The 18,069-nt window shown below is 41.2% G+C and overlaps 1 protein-coding gene across 1 annotated transcript; it reads right to left on the reverse strand.

Moving 5' to 3' along the window:
* Positions 1 to 1,029: 1,029 nt before the first annotated feature.
* Positions 1,030 to 13,199, reverse strand: pip4k2ca (phosphatidylinositol-5-phosphate 4-kinase, type II, gamma a). The gene is made up of 10 exons (XM_037104764.1): positions 12,655 to 13,199; positions 11,443 to 11,540; positions 11,069 to 11,165; positions 10,516 to 10,665; positions 6,612 to 6,758; positions 5,955 to 5,993; positions 5,744 to 5,857; positions 5,118 to 5,382; positions 4,052 to 4,155; positions 1,030 to 3,854 (listed from the first exon to the last, which is right to left on the reverse strand). Exons 1-10 carry the CDS (start codon positions 12,811 to 12,813, stop codon positions 3,774 to 3,776), a joined length of 1,254 nt encoding a protein of 417 aa, XP_036960659.1. The 5' UTR covers positions 12,814 to 13,199; the 3' UTR covers positions 1,030 to 3,773.
* Positions 13,200 to 18,069: the final 4,870 nt, after the last annotated feature.

The raw sequence follows: 18,069 nt of genomic DNA on the forward strand, positions 1-18,069 counted from the left end.
TGAACACTGAAAACAAAAATCTGAACTCACAAAAGGAAAAACATTCATATGGAAGCCTCGAGGGGCCAAGTGAGACATTTTTCTTTTCCAGTGCTCCATTTTCTGAGTTCTAAAGATGTTTTTTATGTGTCGAGACGAGTGAAAAATTTTTTTTTTTTCAGTCTTTCACACATGAAAAAGAAAATGTCTCACTTGTCCCCTCTGGGCTTCCATACACTGAAATGGGTGTATTTGTAAAAAAGTTGTTTTAGCACTGAAACAAATATTTAGCACTGACAAAAAACTACATTGACAAATAAAACAGACGTCAAAATTATTTCATTTATTTAGATTTTTGGTGATTTTGATGTTTTACGGTGTTCAATATTCAGAGTGTCCCTCATGTCAGTCTTTTATCAGTGATAGTGATTTTTTTTTTAAAGATGTCTGGTCATTTTTCAGTGTCACTGTTCTGGCCCCTAAAATCAAAACGTATTTATATCCGAGTGCTGATGTTGAGTTGAGGAGTCTCACAGATCTGTATTCTGGTGTAAGGTGAAAGTCACTGCTTTCTATGATATGATGCAATTACAATACGTCTTCTTTAGTGGAGGATTTCATTCAGCCAACCTCTGAGGATCTTTTTGAACATGAACCAAAGATAAACTGTGGAGCTGAAGCACCTGACAAACAGCTGAAATAAACTGTAAATAAAAGCAACCTGTGAAACTTCTTATGTCATCGTATCAGGCAGGTTTAGAGTCGTCATCTCCCGGAATAAACCAGACTCTAACACCACTTCTAATTACGGCAACAAATCTGACTGATTGAGCATTTATATCTGGGTTTTTGTCTCCTCACAGGTCACAAGTTTAAGTTCAGAAATTGTCCAGACTTTACAGAATCGGTCCGATAGTTTATGAAGAATATACGTCAGACAAAATATGAACCGACTGAATTACACCAGCAGGAAAACACATCTGTTCGCGCATGTCGTCATGAAGACGCCCACACGGACATTTTCCCCAAGTAAATAACCAGTCACAACACTTTTCAGAAGTTCTTTGTAAAATATATTTTGGTCCAAAAGCTGATTTGCAAAAATACAACATGTGCAATCATCAGAGGATGAGGCATCATACAGAGTCTCCTGTATCTACGCTGCCTACATAGTGTTTTTAGGAAAGCTGTTTCATGTCACTGTGTTAAGGCGAACTGCACAAGCTACTCAGATGTAGTGTTACTGTCAATAACATTTTTTTTTTGTTTTGTTTTTTACACAGTACCTTGGTTATCACTAAATCTCAAACATCATTACAATACACAGACAATAGTTCCTAGTTCTATTGCTATAGTCTTTATATCTTATCCTATCACGATGATTCACATAGCGCACATTTGCCATTTAAATGCACAAAGCACTACACAATGCTCAGAAAAGGGAGTGTGTCCAGAATAGAGATGGATGGGCTCGTTTTCGATGTCGAGTTAGAAGTCGACACGAGACGTTCTTCATTCAAAAAAAGAAAAAAAAAAAAAAGGCAGGACTGATCCTGAGCCCGGTCCAGATTCTCTTCGCAGGCTGTTTGTAACTATGAGATGCAGGGCTGCAAAAAAAATCTTTACAGGCTTGAAAAATATACTGTGTGCTTTGTATCTGAAAACCACACGTCCAACGAGTCAATTAACAAAGCTGTTCTGTACATTTTATATTAAATTTTAGACTTTGGTAGAAACCTGGATTTGATCCTTTCTAATTATGGTTCTCTGAACACAATAAAGCTGATTTAATCATTTGCAAATCCCGCCTGGATTAAAAAATCTGATCCCACATGTTTGGCACTCTAAACATTCAAATGGCCTCCTTCAACAGATAAATAACATCATCCCTCCCTGTGGAGTCTAACCTACCACTATTTTAACACCCATCTCTATTAAAGTTTATTCATTATTCTAAGATCGAAGGAATGGTTTGACATTTTGGGAAACAGAATTCTACTTCTTACCAAGAGTTAGATGAGAAGATCCAGCCAGATGTTGTTTAGCTTAGCATAAAGAGTTGAGGCAAAGGGAGAAAGCTAGCTTAGTCTGTCCAAAGGTAACAACATCCACCTACGAGCGTCTCTACAGCTCACTGATTAACATCTCATTTGTTTAATCCGCGCAAAACCCAAAAACAACACATTGTGCAGGAATCCTCTCATGTCCTTAGAGACAAACTGTCTCCAGTATCAATGCTAACTGTCTCCTCGTCCTCCTACAACATATCTAAAAGACGCCCTGTGGAGGTTTTGTATTTTATTGCTCCAGGATGTTGAATTCATGTGCTCCTCCAAAAAGGTCTCTTTCCTCAAGTTTGCTCAGTCGTTCTTCTGACTGGATTTGTAATCAAATCACGTCAGGTGAGGAAAACAAACCTGCTACACATTTTTTGCTGCTTGGTACAAAAGGAAAACTGGCACGATGCTAATTTTCAATGATTAATCTACAAGTAAAGTCTCCCCGATGCAACATGATTTAGTCAGATTTGAAGGTTTTTGGTTACATGGCAGTTTGTTAGACATGCAGGTTCTGCATACACAACAGAACCACAATCACTCTCAGTCCTGCAGGGACAAAACTACTCCAATCACTCCAGAAAGACTAATTCTTTCCACAGTGAGCTGTTCAGAGACAATTCCAATATTATTTCCTATCACAATATATATTTATCTCTGAAAACCAAATTATATCCTGCAGCCCCATCGTGTACTAAAATTTTCCCTGATATTAAAGTTGTTTTTTTCCCGATTATTCAGACACCACTTGAACACACCGTGAGTGAAATGACCTAGAAGTAGCTGCGGTGATAAAAGCTAGTTGTGTCGATGCTTCCTTTGTCTCCTAAAGTATAGAAAAACACTTTTATGAAAAGGACAATGACGTCCCACAATCTCTTGCAGTAGCAACATTCAACAAGATGCACCAATCATCCGGCGACAAATGGTTAATTGATTCGTGTAAATGCAGCCGGGTTCACTCAGCATCAGTTTTCTTTTCAGATCTCCTTATGTTTTCCATCGAGGTCAAGATAAAAAGTGTTCAGGAAGAATAAAAGGACTTTGTTCGACTAATCGACTGCACCCCATGTTTACTAACGTGCGCTTTTCTTCTTCTTCACTGCCTCTGTTGGTGCATAGCTAATTATTTTAGCGTGTTTAGCGTGTTAGCGCCACCTGTTGAACAGTGGAATAATGCGACTGTGTATCCACATGCAACCTCATGAACGCAACAAACAACACAGGTGCTTTCAATTAAAAAAAATAAATAAATAAATTCCATAATGCTACTGGCTTTAATCTTCTCATCTAACTTTTAAGAAAGAAATAAAATCAATCACCCAAAACTTCAAAACACTCCTTCTAAGTTCAGTTCATGCCTGAGGACCCAGACTGAAGAAAAAAAAAAAAAAGAAGAAAAAAAGAAAGAAAAATAATATTTGATCTTGCACTGACGTGCTTCTAACACTTCCAACACTGATCAACAGCAGTTTGTTTCCATGTACCCTACATCTCCAAAGTTATTCAGTTAAGAGTGCTTAATATCTAGAAGAAATGCTTCTTAAATCTTAAAAATAAATATATGCATCAGAAGTAGTACATTATATTGCTACAATGTTAAGTAGTCTCGCCTCAGATCACCACACTTAAATAATGATCCGTGTGCGTCCTATTTTTTTTTTTTTTTTGGTCAATGATAAAATAGACGAATAGCTCTCAGTTGGATCGACTTATGGCAGTGTTCATAGCTGAGTGTTACGCAAAAATGTTTGAGATGAAGTCGCGGAACCGTTTGGCGTACTGCTCGGGGTGGACTGTGGAGATTTCAGCGCCAGCCTGCAGCAAAAGACAGAGGAGGAAGGAGACAGAGAGCAGAAAGAGGTCATCAGCATCGTCTCTCCACATCGTGCGCTTTATGACATGACAGGAGAGGAAACATCAAACATCGCCCTCCGTGCAGGTACGACTCGGTGTTTTGAGCAGCCTGACAGCAGCCCTCCACCTCTTTCCTTCCTGTCGCTCGTGCTACTCACCCCGTGTTTGACAGTTTTTGCTGCATGAGCGGCTTTCTTCTTTGTGTCGTACTGAGTAAGTACGTCAATCAGGCCCATGAAATAGACCTCCCGCTGAGGGGCTCCTGGGATGAAAGGCAGAGAACAATCAGGGTGATGTTATCGGGCCTGGACTGACAGTATTGTACCGGCAGTGACGGGCCTCGTGGCAACAATCATAAAGATGAAAGATCCCTGTTAGAAGTGAATATCAAAACCAATATCATAACTCTCCAGATGACCTGGATGCTGATAGTTAAGCTGAAATTATAAAACATGGACATTATGGAGGAAGAAGAGGACAAGGTAGATTTAAAGGGCAACTCCACCACATTTGTCTTGGGGAGTACTACTGCATATGTAATAGTCATATAAAACCTTCTCTGGCTCCAGAGGAAGCTACATGTAATCTGATAAGTAAGTTCCAGTGATGTCACTCGGTGGCTGAGTTGCATCGTGGGTAATGTAGGCACCAGGTTTTGAAAAGCAGTCTGCTTGTCTAGCCCTCCTATAACTCTTGCTGTGTCTCAGTTCAGGGTCTGCATCCTCTGAAGGACCCGACCTTTGCTGTCTTCAAAGACGTTAACCGCATCAGCCGTTGTTAAATATGACGGTCGAGCCTTCGGAGCATTTCCTGGTTGCGTCACCAGATGTTTTACCCCTTACATCATGATATCTGCCGCCCAGGCCCACGAAAGTGACGATCTACACCACGCGATGTCGCCATTTTCTCTCTTTCTTTCTTCTTTTTCGGGCGCGCAAAGAATCTTGGGATATGTGAGGCCACGAAGGACTGTAGCCGTGCATCCTCCAAAAAGAAGGAAAGGAAGGAGCATTTGTGGGCTGCATTTGGAGGAGCCTTCGAATTGGGACAGGCTTCGCGCGGTGTTGTGACATAATTGACCTTCAAATGCGGCCTTCGAAGGATGCAGACCCTGAACTGAGACACAGCCACTGTTGGACACATTATGTACAGATTCAAAATATATTATCAGACCTGAACTTTACTTTGATTAGTCTTATTTTGAGGCCTGAGCCGAGTTTTCACCTGGGCAGCTCCCGATTGCATACACGTCCACGTATGGGTCGAACTCCCCGGGCCCCAGTGGCTTGCAGGCGGACATGTAACCAGCGATTCCCTCTGGAGAGGTGCCGTAAGAGCCCACCGTGGCGCCCGCTGCCAGGCCGTTCTCCACCTCCGGTTCTTCCTCGTTGGAGACCTCCTCGCCCTCCTCCTCCTCCCGTTCAGCTCGACCCACGTCGTGGATACCGAGCAGCAGGCTGTAGTCCATGATCTTCAGTCTCACCAGAAACTGGGAAACAGAAAACACAGATTTACTGTAATAGAAGATAGAATGTAAAATACGGCAGTTTATTCATTGATTGCCAATGTAATTTATTCCCACTGCTACTGTAGATGGACTTCCATAAACAATATCAAAGACAAATGTCCAACAATTATGTTTTTTGGGCATTTCGCTCTGAAAAAACAATATAAACTTTAACTAAAACAGTTGAAAATTAATCTGGTAATCATGTTGAGGTTGTTAAACTAGTAAAAAATGAATCCATCCTCCTGCGGCCAAAATGGCATCGCTGCACCGGTTCATCCCTGATGAGCTGATGCTGCCTCCGTGTGGCGGAGAAGTGCAACAGCAGCGAGGCGTCACGTACCTCCACGTCTCTGTTGACTTTCTCCATGAACTTCTCCTTCTGCTCCTCCGTTACGTACACCTTCTGCATGTTGTTCCTGAAGTCCATGTCCTTGAAGGTAGGAAGCTCCTTTCCCTTCAAGAGTAAAAATACATATTCAGACACATGCCTTCAGGCGGAGACAGCTGGTCACTTCATAATTTAAAATGTGGATACGAGATGTGTCTTTTACCCGTTCTTTGTCGCTCGCTTCACGAGCCACCAGAGAGCCCTGCAAGAACAAACTGGTATAAATACTTTGACTGAAAACAGAGAATCTAATGCTTGATTGAATCACACGGTTTATTACATTACATACTAGATCATATTTACACATTAAAACAGACAGTCTAACATAATGATGGTAGCACCGCTTATAACGTGTCTGTGGAAGTCAGCTACAGTTGTTGGGATCAGTGTGATGTACCAACCCTTGTAAACATTCATTTTTGTGCAATGTAAAGGCGAAATCTGAAGATCTTAAGTTCAAAATCACAGTAAGTGCACATCAAGCATCATTAACGAATATCTTTAAAATGTCTAGCGGTTCAATTTCTTCCCCATGGCAAGTTTTGAGTTCAACTAATCTTGTACATTTTATACTTTCATCCCTATTATTAGCATTGTTTATCTTTTACTTTCTATCTGTACTTATTTCTGTCTACGTGCTGCTGCAACATCTGAATTTCCCCTTTGGATACTTCACATCTTAAACACTTCTGTTCAAAAAGCCATGAATAAGCAGGTTGTTAGCACCTCGGTTTCTGCAGGACTTCCACATTGCAGTGATGAGAAAATAGGACGTGCGATTAAAAAAGGTCAGACTGTTTGTCGTGCAGTTCCTCCTCACCTTCAGGTCGTACTTCCTATGTACCACCAGTCTGTGGCTGAACATGTTCCTCATGACGATCAGGTACGTCTCCTCGTTGTCCACGCTCACCCGGTACATACCCAGGAACTGTGGCAGCAGAGTGCTGCCGTGACACTTCACTATGTGCTGCAGAGAGGAAACAACAGCGGATTTGCATGTCAGTGCAGAAAGAGGAATACAGTCACGGGCATAGAAACAGTAGAATACAGTAAAAGAGTAGAAGGACAGTCAGCTACTTTCAAATGCTGCTTTGATTGTAAGCCAGTTACTGAGTGTTATCCAGGTTAGGTTGTTAGCCGTGCTCACTGGCAGCCAGTTAAAATAGACTCTCACTTCGGACTGACCTCATTCAGCGTCCCCTGAAGTGAACGGGCAGGATTTTAAAAGACATCACTCTAAATGTCTGAACACTGTTTTGTGTATCCACTTTTTTTTCTCTCGCCACTGTCGCCAAGTGCGAGCTCATGGGGGAAACGTTGGTTCTCTGTAAATAAATACATTACAGAGTACGGTCTGGACTGACTCCAAATTGGAGAGTGAGATAACTTTTTTTGTTGTGAATTGGCGTTACACAAATTAAAACTGACTTGGCTCAGGTGGCGCAGAGAGCCGGGGTTCAAACCCAGGTACAGCGTTTCAGGATGAGCCAGGAGTTCAGTGAAAGTGCTGGAGAGCCAATCAGGATCCTGTTTTTGTCAATGAAGCTGCAACTTGTCATTCAGGGCAGCTGAATATGTTGGAAAGTGAAAAGTCTGCATCCAGTGAGAGGGACGACAAGCTTGTAGTTTGCATTTGTGTTCCTGAACACAGACGCCACTGGAGCCACTTTAACATTTCGTACTTAAAACATTTTTATCAGTGCAAGAGAACAATGTAATTTTAAGAAATAGACGATCTGCCCTCGCTCTGCCCCTCCTGTCTACTGACAATCACACATGCTTTTCAATGACTGTGATGGGACCACTCCTATTGAACGTAGGCCGATTTTGTTGGTTTGTGCAAACGTTTAAGTGCAAGTCGTTGTTTGGTGCGCACTAGTTTTGATCAGCTACATGATTTGCAAGCTTTCTCAACCTGTGGCTCACTTGCTGTAATGACAGAATCCAAAAAGGTGACATATGTTTTATGGACCATTTCATTAAATTAAAAGCAACATTATGTGCTGAACGAAGCCTTGAACAACAACTGAACAAATACATCAATGTTATGAGTGTTTTCATAAGACATGTGATGCCAAGTTTCACCCAAAAATGTGGAGTTTTTGAGTAAGTATTACTTTTCTGTGCGGTCAGAAATTACTGATTTGGTTCTTTGGAAGCTCTCACACAATGAAATGAAAAGCTGGTCTCAAGACAAAATCCCTGCAGCTGCCAACAAACACAAAACCTGATCCTCAACATTCTTAAAATTCATCCAAATAATGCCTAAAAGCCACAACGATGAAGCCCTCTACAGCACAACCGGCACAACTGCTTTAGAAATAATCTCAATAATTTGTTCCTCTGCAGATACGGTTCAGCTGAAAAACAAAGACATCCCAGTAATTCAATATTTCATTTGTTCTTTTTGTTCCTTTACAGAACGGCAACCTGTAAACTGTCATGACGAAAAAAAAAAAGGAAACTTTGTCTCTGATAACAAAGAGTTCATTCAGGGCCGAGTGAATAAAAAAAAAAAACACTCTGAAACAGAGCTGCCATTTTTCCTCATCACCCTCCCAGTTCTATGTAGGCTGCGTAACCACAGGCTACACATTCCAATAGGAGCTCAAAGCAGCCAAAAGTTTACTCGGTGGTATGTTTAGCCCGAAGTGAGACCCAATTTTCAAAAAGTACCCACGCGACTCAGCCGCACAAGCACGAGCACTGATACCAGGCCGGGCACTGAAATAAGGCCGAATAACAAACAAACAAACACAGCAGAGGTGAAAAGTGTGTCACCTTACTCTTATCTTTGCTTCTAATGTTATCTACTATTTACATGAACATAGATGTGTTGATAGGAGCATTTGAATGTAGCACAGCATTTGTTCCGTCCCCTTCACTCAGTGCTGCTGTAACAACAACTAACATTTGTTTTTTTTTGTTTGTTTTTTTATATATATTCTCGTTCAGTTTAGCTTTTCAGCAGCCAGGTTCAGTTTGACCTTAATGCCACGGTTAAGCTCTTGCTCAAGGACACTTCAGCAGGACGGATGTTTGTTGCCATCCTCGGGTTTAATATGTGTATGCCATCGTTAAACTCACTGCACCATTTTGCTGCTCCAGGCAAGACGTTAAATCTATAAATAGTCATATTTGGGTCGACTTCCCTCACCTATGAGGCAGAAAAAAATACAACAACAACAAAAAAAAAATCCCCCTAGGAAGTTCTTGTTATAGGAACTCTATGACAAACACTCTCGGGGGTTTCTGGCTACAAAAGGGTCCAAACAAAGGTTAAAGAGAAAATATAGAAAGTAGGACACACGGTGCTGTAGATGTGTGACTTTGTACACAGTTCAGAGAAGCAGACGAGAGGTGAACAGTCCCGTCGCTGTGTGAGATGTGAACGTGTCTGGAGGCTGACTGAAAAACCTGAAGTGAATTAATGAATGAGGTTCAGTTCAGCTTGAGCACAACTCTCATTTTTCATTGATTTCTTACTCCCCTCCCTGATAAATGCAGGAACATTATGATATTACCAAATTGCTTCAGTTAATTTGAGCATGAATACGCAGTTTAAAAGCAGTTTCAGTAAAGATCAGAGCAGAAAACTCGCCACGATACTCCCTCGGCTACTGCTTTTTTGTGTGTATTGACATCAGGTCAGGTCACCCATGTCCCGATCAAAAAGCTGCACATGAACACACTGACAAGATGACCGGCAACTAGCTTGAACACTCTGCGTCTCCGTGAGAGGAAATAACTCTCCATACAACCAGGAAGCTGTACTCTGTAGTCGTCATTCACAGAGTGATAGAGGAAAACTCCAGACTGAGAACATACAAACTGTTGCAGTTTTTCACACCACTGTTGCTAATATAACCACTTCTAACTGAGAATATGCCTGATAAAAAAAATATTGTAAATAGCACTAGTAAAAAGGAAAGAGGCAAAAAAAAAGGAGAATCCGCACAAAATGGGTCAAATTATAGATACTACAGCGAGAGGCTCGAGGGGCTTCTCCTTTCTTTTTCACTTCTATTCTTGTGCACAGATTCTCGTGTTCTCACCGACGGGCTCCACCGCCAATTCTACACGCTCAGTTGGGCCAAAAGCCGCCAACAAGAGGTGACTAGTATCACTGGCGCAAGACACAACGCAACAACTGAAACGACAGATGCTCACCGACACCTGCTGTCCTGGTCCCACCGACAGAGCATAAAAGAATCTGCAGACATTTCAGGCCACGCCCGTAACTTCCTGTGACTAAACAATGCCTCATCAACAAACATAACATCAGAAAGAGAATCATATCAGTCCATCTCTCGTCTTTTCTGCCTCTCTGTAGCTGTGACTAAGAGGCTGTCTGAGTCAGCTGACCACCTGTGACCACGGCAGCACCATAAACTTGAGCAGCTGCGTTTATTGTGTAGCTTTTGGCATCAAAGTTGGGCTGAACTGACGAAAGACAGCGAACGTAGCCAGCTTACATCGACAACACACCTTTGTACATGATATAATTATTGATTTTCAACATGTAGATATTTTACTGATATTAAGTCCAATTGACTAAACACTTGGAAACTATATTTCTGAAACACCATTTTAAATATTTCAGTCCACAACAGTAACCAATAAGCTCGCGGCTGAGTGCCAGTGACAGATACAGGAAGTGAGTTGTTGACAGAGAGTAACTTCAGAATATCGGCAGACCTTCTCTTCAACCACGCAGACCTTACCTGGTGATACTCAGACAGGATGTTGTGCATGTCCGCGACGTCCTCGCTGGAGATTTGCTTGATTACCAGCGCGCGGTCGTAGGAGTTGAGGAGGAGACAATCTCCCTGGTCATCTACACTCCTCATTGGTGAGCTGCGCGTCAACGAAACCTGGAGAACGAGAAACAAAATGCATGTTGGTAACTGTACAAAACAGACAACTCTCCCTACCCCCCACAGCTTTTCTCTGTGGCAAAGACAAAGACAACTGGACTGTTGAGTTTCCCTTAGAGCAGAAAATACCAAAAACACAGGACAAAATGTGAGTTCATTCATTCTTAAATTCTAAAATGGTGCCAGCCTTCATGTTCCAAGGAGATTTCCCACCCGGAGGCAGACAAGGGAACCAATGTTAACATCAATGGTGTCATTACTCTACAGCCACTACACCGTGCAATCCGCAACTACTTCATAATGATGCATCAAAGCAAAGAAACACAGTTTAAGGTAAATTAGCTCCTCTAAATACAGCCCAGCGTCTGCACACAGAACAGTAGATTATCACATCACATACCTGATAGTCCAGATCCTCAATGCCAAACCGTTCCCTCAGATTTCTGAACACCTGAGGACAATATTCTTTAAACTTGAAATGTCCTGGAAGATTTTCTCTGCAAAGAAAAGAGGAGGTAGGTCAGTGAGAAGGAGCTGGTTGATCACACTCATACTTGTAGACAAATTCTTGAAGAAAGAAAACATCTGCCGAACTCTACAGAACGAGAACATGCCATCTGTTTATGTTCTGAACTAACTGCCACTGATTATATCTCTGAGGAACAAGTTTCTTGAAAACATCACCAGACAGTGTCTGGCACATTTTTTTACAAGTCTAATTTAGTTACATTTCAACCAGTCCTGCTTCGCTATGTGCTTATTTTTGCGCCGTACTTGTTGAAGAGGTGGTTGTTGACTTTGATCTTGGTGTTGGCTTTGAAATCATCGGGCAGCAGCATGACAGGAACAGGCACCTGGTTCAGATCATTTATCTGGAAATAGGAAAGGGAATCAATGCAAGCTTCAAAATACTTTAACAGCCCAGAGGGGAGTGAATAAAACGTTTAATTTCAGCATTTACTAATAATGGTAAAGCCAAAGTAATGAGTAGATTAATCAAGTCAAATCTTCTTCTACTTTCTTAATCATCTATGAATAGTTTAGACCATTTTTACAAGCAAACATATGTTACATGTTATAAACATTAATATTCTGGGTACAATGTCTCATATTTTCTTTGTTTTCTATAGTTTCAAAATGAATCTTTGGAGTTTGAACTGTAGACTGGATAAATTGAGTAATAAATAGATAGATGTCTTTATTAATCCCTGACAAGAAATTAGGTTATCATAGCAGCGGGTTCATTCAAGTACAAATACAATCAAAAAACTGATATTTGACTCTGGAAACCTGTGAAAGGCATTTAATGTTGTGTTTTGAAGTTTTATATAAATGATTAACAATAATAACAACTTTAATATTTTCACCTTGTTTCTTTCTTTGAATGTTTGCTTAGAATCTCCAAACACCATTCCAGATCAGTTTTCTGTAAATCAAAATGTGGGTCGACTCCAATACTTACATTTTTTTTCATTAGTTTATTTGATTCATATGTTTATTTTGATCCACATTAAACACGTCCTGAGGTCCAACTTTATAAAACAATTTAAAAATCCGAGGCAAACTGGAACTTGGCAGGAAAAAAATGACTTATTAAACTGTAATAATGATGAATCCTTATATGTTTAGACAGCTGTTAGCAAAAATGGTGAGTCCATGTAATTTGAATGACATCATAATAGCTGTTAGCAAATACTGTGACGTTCATATTTAGATATGTGTGTGTGTGTCTGTGGCCAGCTGCCCTCCACCTGTCGATATGTGGTCTAAACAGCAGTGTTTTCTGCGGATGACCCCTCTGGTAGTCCAGGAATCTATCTGACCGGTCACAGATATCGCTGTGACACTAGCCTCGCTTGCTAACGCTCATGCTAGCTGAGCTCTGCTAACCTAATTTCCATGGCACAGACACGCACAGTGATACGGTGCGGTTCCTCTCGGCGTTAACATTAGCATGTAGTGCAACGTTAGCTTCCACTGACTCACCGAGTGATTGACGCCCCACATGAAGACGCTCAGGACGGGGTCGCTCGCTCGAAACACTTTCACCTTCTGCTGAACAAAGTGCTTCTTTTTCGTTTTGGTCTTGGGCGCCAGGATCACCATGGGACTGGAAACAGCCCCAGAGTTACCGAGGGTAGCCATGACCACAGACTGGCTCCTTCTCGCCCCTGTAAGAGAGAGAGAGAGAGAGCGCTGGTGCAGGCGGTGACACTTCTTCCTGATGGCTAACCGCTACTGAGCTACTCGGTAGCTCGTGAACGTTTGTCGCCACCGCTCCTCCCCGGGTGTCTCGCGCTCCGACACGGCAACGGCAAACCAAAGGTCACCCGCTCGAGCTCCGGTTGGGCTGCAAACGTCACTGGAGCTGTTTTACCAAAAAGTAAAAATTAACGTTTTCAACCCGCGAGATGAATCATTACTTAACTTCATCCATGCGTGGCTCCATGTTCCCAAATAATTCGCTGACAGTCCACCACCGCCCCCTCGAGCCCACCCATGTTATTATTAACCACGTGGTGAGTTTGTGATCGACAGGTGGCATGGGCCAATTAGAGTCGACGCTGCTGCATCAGGTGACCGCAGAGATGGGCGGGTACTTCGCATTTTTTTATATGTTGCGTTCATGTTAACGCTGACGGTTGGAATTATGAACTCTATAACGCAATATTTGAATTTCAGAGTTTTATTTGCAGAAAGAAACAGATGTTGACAAAATAAGTGTGATACTAAATAATAATGATAATAATAATAACAATAATAATAATAAATAGTTTCTTTCTTTGAAACAAATGGGTAAACAAAATGTGTTAAAAGTAGATAAATGTTGATTTTCAGTTAAAATTACACACAAAATATTTAAAAAAAAACAATAACCAGATAAAAAAAATGCATATTGCTAATATATGTGTGAAATGATAACCTCAAAAAATACAAGAAAATAAGAAAGATGATTTTGTTCTTCTTTGTTCTGTTGTCCCACTGACTGATTTTGATACAGAGAGGATGATTACATTTAAATAAAGCTTTAACAAGTGTCCCCACACCTTTTTGGCTTGTGTTCATTAATAAAAATCAGGTTATTATTCTTATATATCACTAGATGAATCATGCTTAGCTTCCAAAAAAAGGAATGTTTAAAAAACTTTAATTTGAATTGTTTGAGGCCAAAAGAGGCCAATTTTACAAAGAAAACATCAGAGAAAACCTACCACAAGTTAGAACTGCATATTAGAGCTTTATTTTTTTCTTGCTTGCTCTTCCAGTAATCATTTCATGACCCCTCAGATGTATCTGACTAACCCTCGGAGGGTCCTGATCACAAGACTAAACTATCTTAATGCATAAGGCAAAACTAGCTCCACTTCAGCCCTCTACGATGGTAAAATGCTGCTTCTTCCTGACACACATTTTACTTATGATGTATTGGTCTGGAAGGGATTCACTTCTGAATTGCTGTATGGCTGCTTTTAACATAAAGAGCCAAGGTGTCAAAGTATCACCATTAAGTGTGTATTGATTAGGGTGCTGTAGAAAAAGACTCAAGTCAAGTCAATTAATCACCATAGCAACAGATGTCCAGCCAGGCTGCAGGTGACCTCAGCTGGTCACTTTAACAGGAGTTTATCCAAGTTAACATCACCTGTGTTGTGCGCAGAAGACAGATAATAAGCGGACTGTTCCCTTAGCTGTCATGCTGATATTAACGAGGTACTTTCCATTAATTTTATTACCCTTCATTCATTCTAAATTTAGCTGCAGTTTGAGATTGTTTTTTCTTTTACAACCTGGAGAACAAAAAGTAGTTCTTCCCAGTGGCTTAAAACCAGTGATCAAAGCAAATACAAATGATTTATTGCACATTAGTGAAGCCACAAATTACAGCTAATAAACCTATTATAAAGGGTGGTGCTGTGTTATAGTGTGTGGTCTGAGGCAGGCTTTGATTGACAGTTGGCAGCAGTAGTGAAGAAGAAGTTATTTGCTTTTTAACCTTTAATAACTTTAATTAATGGATCTGATTTTTTTTTTTTTTTTTTTACCACCACTGATGGATTGACAGTGAAACATTGCTCATAGGCAGCTGGGTGGTATCAACAGATGAACACAGTGAAAGTAAGTGAACTTTAAAGAGATTATTTTCAGCTGTGTGTTTCAGTGTCCTACTTTAATAAGAGGGACCAGATGTATGCAGATGTATACGACAGCTTACATTATGTATAGCCTAAGAGACTATTAGCCTCTAGGGGGCAGTAAGATCACAAACAAAGTCACATCATCATGCTTCGAGGTTCCTTACAGAAACAGAGCTGCCCAGTTTGAATGAAACAGTATTAGTTTTAGATTCGTCATTAAAGGTGGCGCTGCAGCTGTTGTTCAGTTTTATGTAGCAGAGTTCGAGAAATCGCCTTTTAGTCCCCTTGTATGTGCAAATCAAAAACACTGAATCCCCACAGTCAACATTATGCAACAGACTGTTTTCTTTCATTCAGCTCCCTCTGACTCATACAGACGCACATCTTTCAAACTCCAAACCTCCAATTTGTGACACAGAGTTTGTTATGAATTTATTGTCTCCGAGCCCAAGCTGAGATAACCCTGATGACAATGCTAAGGGAAGTTTATCCAAAGCACCTGATGATTAGCTAGCTACCGTTAGCTAATCAGCTCATAGGTCATGTAAGCCATAGAGCCAGCGGGCCTAGAGTGTTTCTGGACCAGGACCCCCAGTCGCAGAGGAGTCACTGCAGGATACACCGAACTGGGGCTAAGAGCTGCTTCCAGGGGCAGTGGGGGTGGGTTTCAGTACAGAGGTGATTTACAGCATTTGACGAAAGGTGAGCAACCAGCGACTGGAGAGGCGGCAGAGGGTGGAGAAAGAGTCAGGCATTAGCAGCGGGTGAAAACGTTGTTTAGTCACAGAATATCTTTCAAATTACTCTGTGAATTGAGGATTTAATTCAACCAAACTAGAGGTGATTGTGGAAAGAGAAACCAAGACTGTTTCTGTGAGTTTTATTTGTTTATGTTGAGTTATAACTAAGCATGTTTTGTGAGTTATGAGGCAGTTAAGCTCGTCTGAAAGAGAGAAACTAGAATTCAGAAGGTGGAGAGTTGTACTTTTCTTTTGTTTGGTAAGGAAAAAATATTCTTCTTCTTATATTAAAAGCTAAGAGAGCTTGTAAAATATCTCCCAGCTGGAACTACAGGAGCTGTCAGACTGTTGGTATTAGGAGGCTAGCTGATTAGCATGCTAACTTCGGTAGATATCTCTGCAATGCAGTACATAGATGTCGCTTTCTCACACTCTTTTTTTAAATGTGATCTAATTTTTTGAATAAAACTCTGGCGATGTCTTAAACATTTCCCCTTTAATAATCTGGACATCCTGTAAACTTTGCCCCCCTAAATAATCAGACCTCTCCAATCCATCTGCTTCTGCCAAGACTCTTGATTAAAATGTTTAATCTTTAAACGGGAATGTGCTGTCTTTCGCAATCATAATTGTGCACGTTGTGTTATATCCTCCTTGTCAGACAATATTGCTGGCTTCATCTCAGGCTCAATGCACAGAAAAGAGTTTCCAAGAATAGCAAATGCAACCACCCTAGATAGAGAAGTAGGACGTGTGGTGGTGTGATTCTACAAAGGATCATGCTTCCTCCTGCGTTTTTCTTGCGAGGCCTTCATTTCATATCACGCATGGACAAATTGGATATTCTATGCGGTTACCTTGGAAACAGGCATGTATCGGGTCCCTGTGTTGCGAAGCAGGAGAAAATGATCCTTTATGTGCCTCGTAATGGCAGAAAAAGCAGCATGACTCTAATGTGCTCTAATGTGTAATTTCTGTTTCACTGCTGGTGACGGGTTACTGGGACTGCAGAGAGGGATTCTCACCGAATGGATACGAGGATAAAGCCTTCAAATCGAGGCTTTTTTTTTTGAGTCAGTAATACAGACTAACCCGTTCTTATGCTGGTGGTGATTCAGAGAAACCCTCACAGGCTTCAGGAGTGACTGTGCAGAAGTCTCTGTTGAAAGGGTTTAACCGCTCACACCTTCATTACCTTCATCGCTTCTTCTTATGAATATTTATGATTTATTCTAGATGAATCTCTTTTGTTTAAGCTCCACACTCAGCGGCTCGTGGAAGAGCCAGAGGTGGAATTGGGTGTTCATTTTGGAGACGAAGCCTGCATTTTTTTGATACCTAGACAAAAAAAAATGCAGATCATTTCTAAAACAAATTGTTTTGTTGCTGATTGCAGATGATTGAGCAAACAAACTGATTGGGCCTCCTCACGGCCTCTCCCTCCTGCAGGGATCCACTTGGGGCAGATTTTTAGATGTAATTTTTGTGATTTCACATCACTGCTGCAGAAACTGTATCTCCTCTGGCAGCTGCGTCACTCTCATTAACTTATTGTTTTTCAGTTGTTCCACCACTTTGGTCTAGACTGAAATATCACGGCAATTATGAGCTGGCTCTCTGACTGAGTGCAGTTGTAAATCCCCTGACCTTTCCTCTCATGCCACCATGAGGATGACATTTTTGTTTTTTGGTGAAATGTCTACTGGGTGGATGGCAATGCAGATTTGCTACACATATCCACAGCAGGTGATCAGTTTGTATCACCTGCGAATCACCTTGCAGACTGACTTTTTTTGTACTTTTGATTTCAGAACATGCGCAAACCTCAGACAGATTAAGGATCAGTAAGTCAGAATCAGACAGGATAGACCAGAGCTGGTCAAAGTGAGGCCCGTGTGACAAAGCTGGCCCGCCACAAGGTTTAACTTAACCAGCCAGATGCTTCTGGTGAACAAAATATTGCAGTATTTTGTTTTTTTTCTGAGGATAAATCCTCTGTAAATATGTAGGATCGGTCAGCATGGTTGGAGGAGTCACTCTTCGGGAGGTAGTCATGCAGTTAAAGGAATCCTGGTAACATTTTGCATCTTCATATAATACAACAGGAGCTTCTCAACATTAAGTTTACATTTTTTGAATCATGTTGACCCCCTGACTTTTCCTCACCTGTCATTGTGAAGTTCACATTTATGGTTTTCAACTTCCCAGATGTGTTTTGTGTTTTAACTGTTGTGCGCAGCTGTTAGCATGCTATCACGCTACATTTACTCAATGGGTGGGCACCAAGATTAATATTGACTTTGGTGACTCCCGAACTTTCCCTCTGGTGCCACTGTGATGCCTAAATGTTTGCCAGATGTGGTGAAGACATTCATGTCCCCGTCAGGAAAACTGTAGGATGATCCTCATTTTTTTTAGTGGCATCATCAGGTCAGGCCTACATGTTGTCCAGTAGTTTGATTTATAACCAAATATCTGCAAAGCTATCAACATTCCCACCAGCCACAGTTGTACTTTTTGTTTTA

The sequence above is a fragment of the Acanthopagrus latus genome, chromosome 7, assembly GCF_904848185.1.
Source record: "Acanthopagrus latus isolate v.2019 chromosome 7, fAcaLat1.1, whole genome shotgun sequence".
Lineage (NCBI taxonomy): Eukaryota > Metazoa > Chordata > Actinopteri > Spariformes > Sparidae > Acanthopagrus > Acanthopagrus latus.

Excerpts from the sequence above, each read along its gene's own strand:
- pip4k2ca (XM_037104764.1), bottom strand. The coding sequence starts at position 12,813 with ATGGCTACCCTCGGTAACTCTGGGGCTGTTTCCAGTCCCATGGTGATC. Across the intron at positions 11,541-12,654 it reads TGTGGGGCGTCAATCACTCG|ATAAATGATCTGAACCAGGT; the intron begins GTGAGTCAGTGG and ends TCCTATTTCCAG. Across the intron at positions 5,994-6,611 it reads ATAGGAAGTACGACCTGAAG|GGCTCTCTGGTGGCTCGTGA; the intron begins GTGAGGAGGAAC and ends TTGTTCTTGCAG.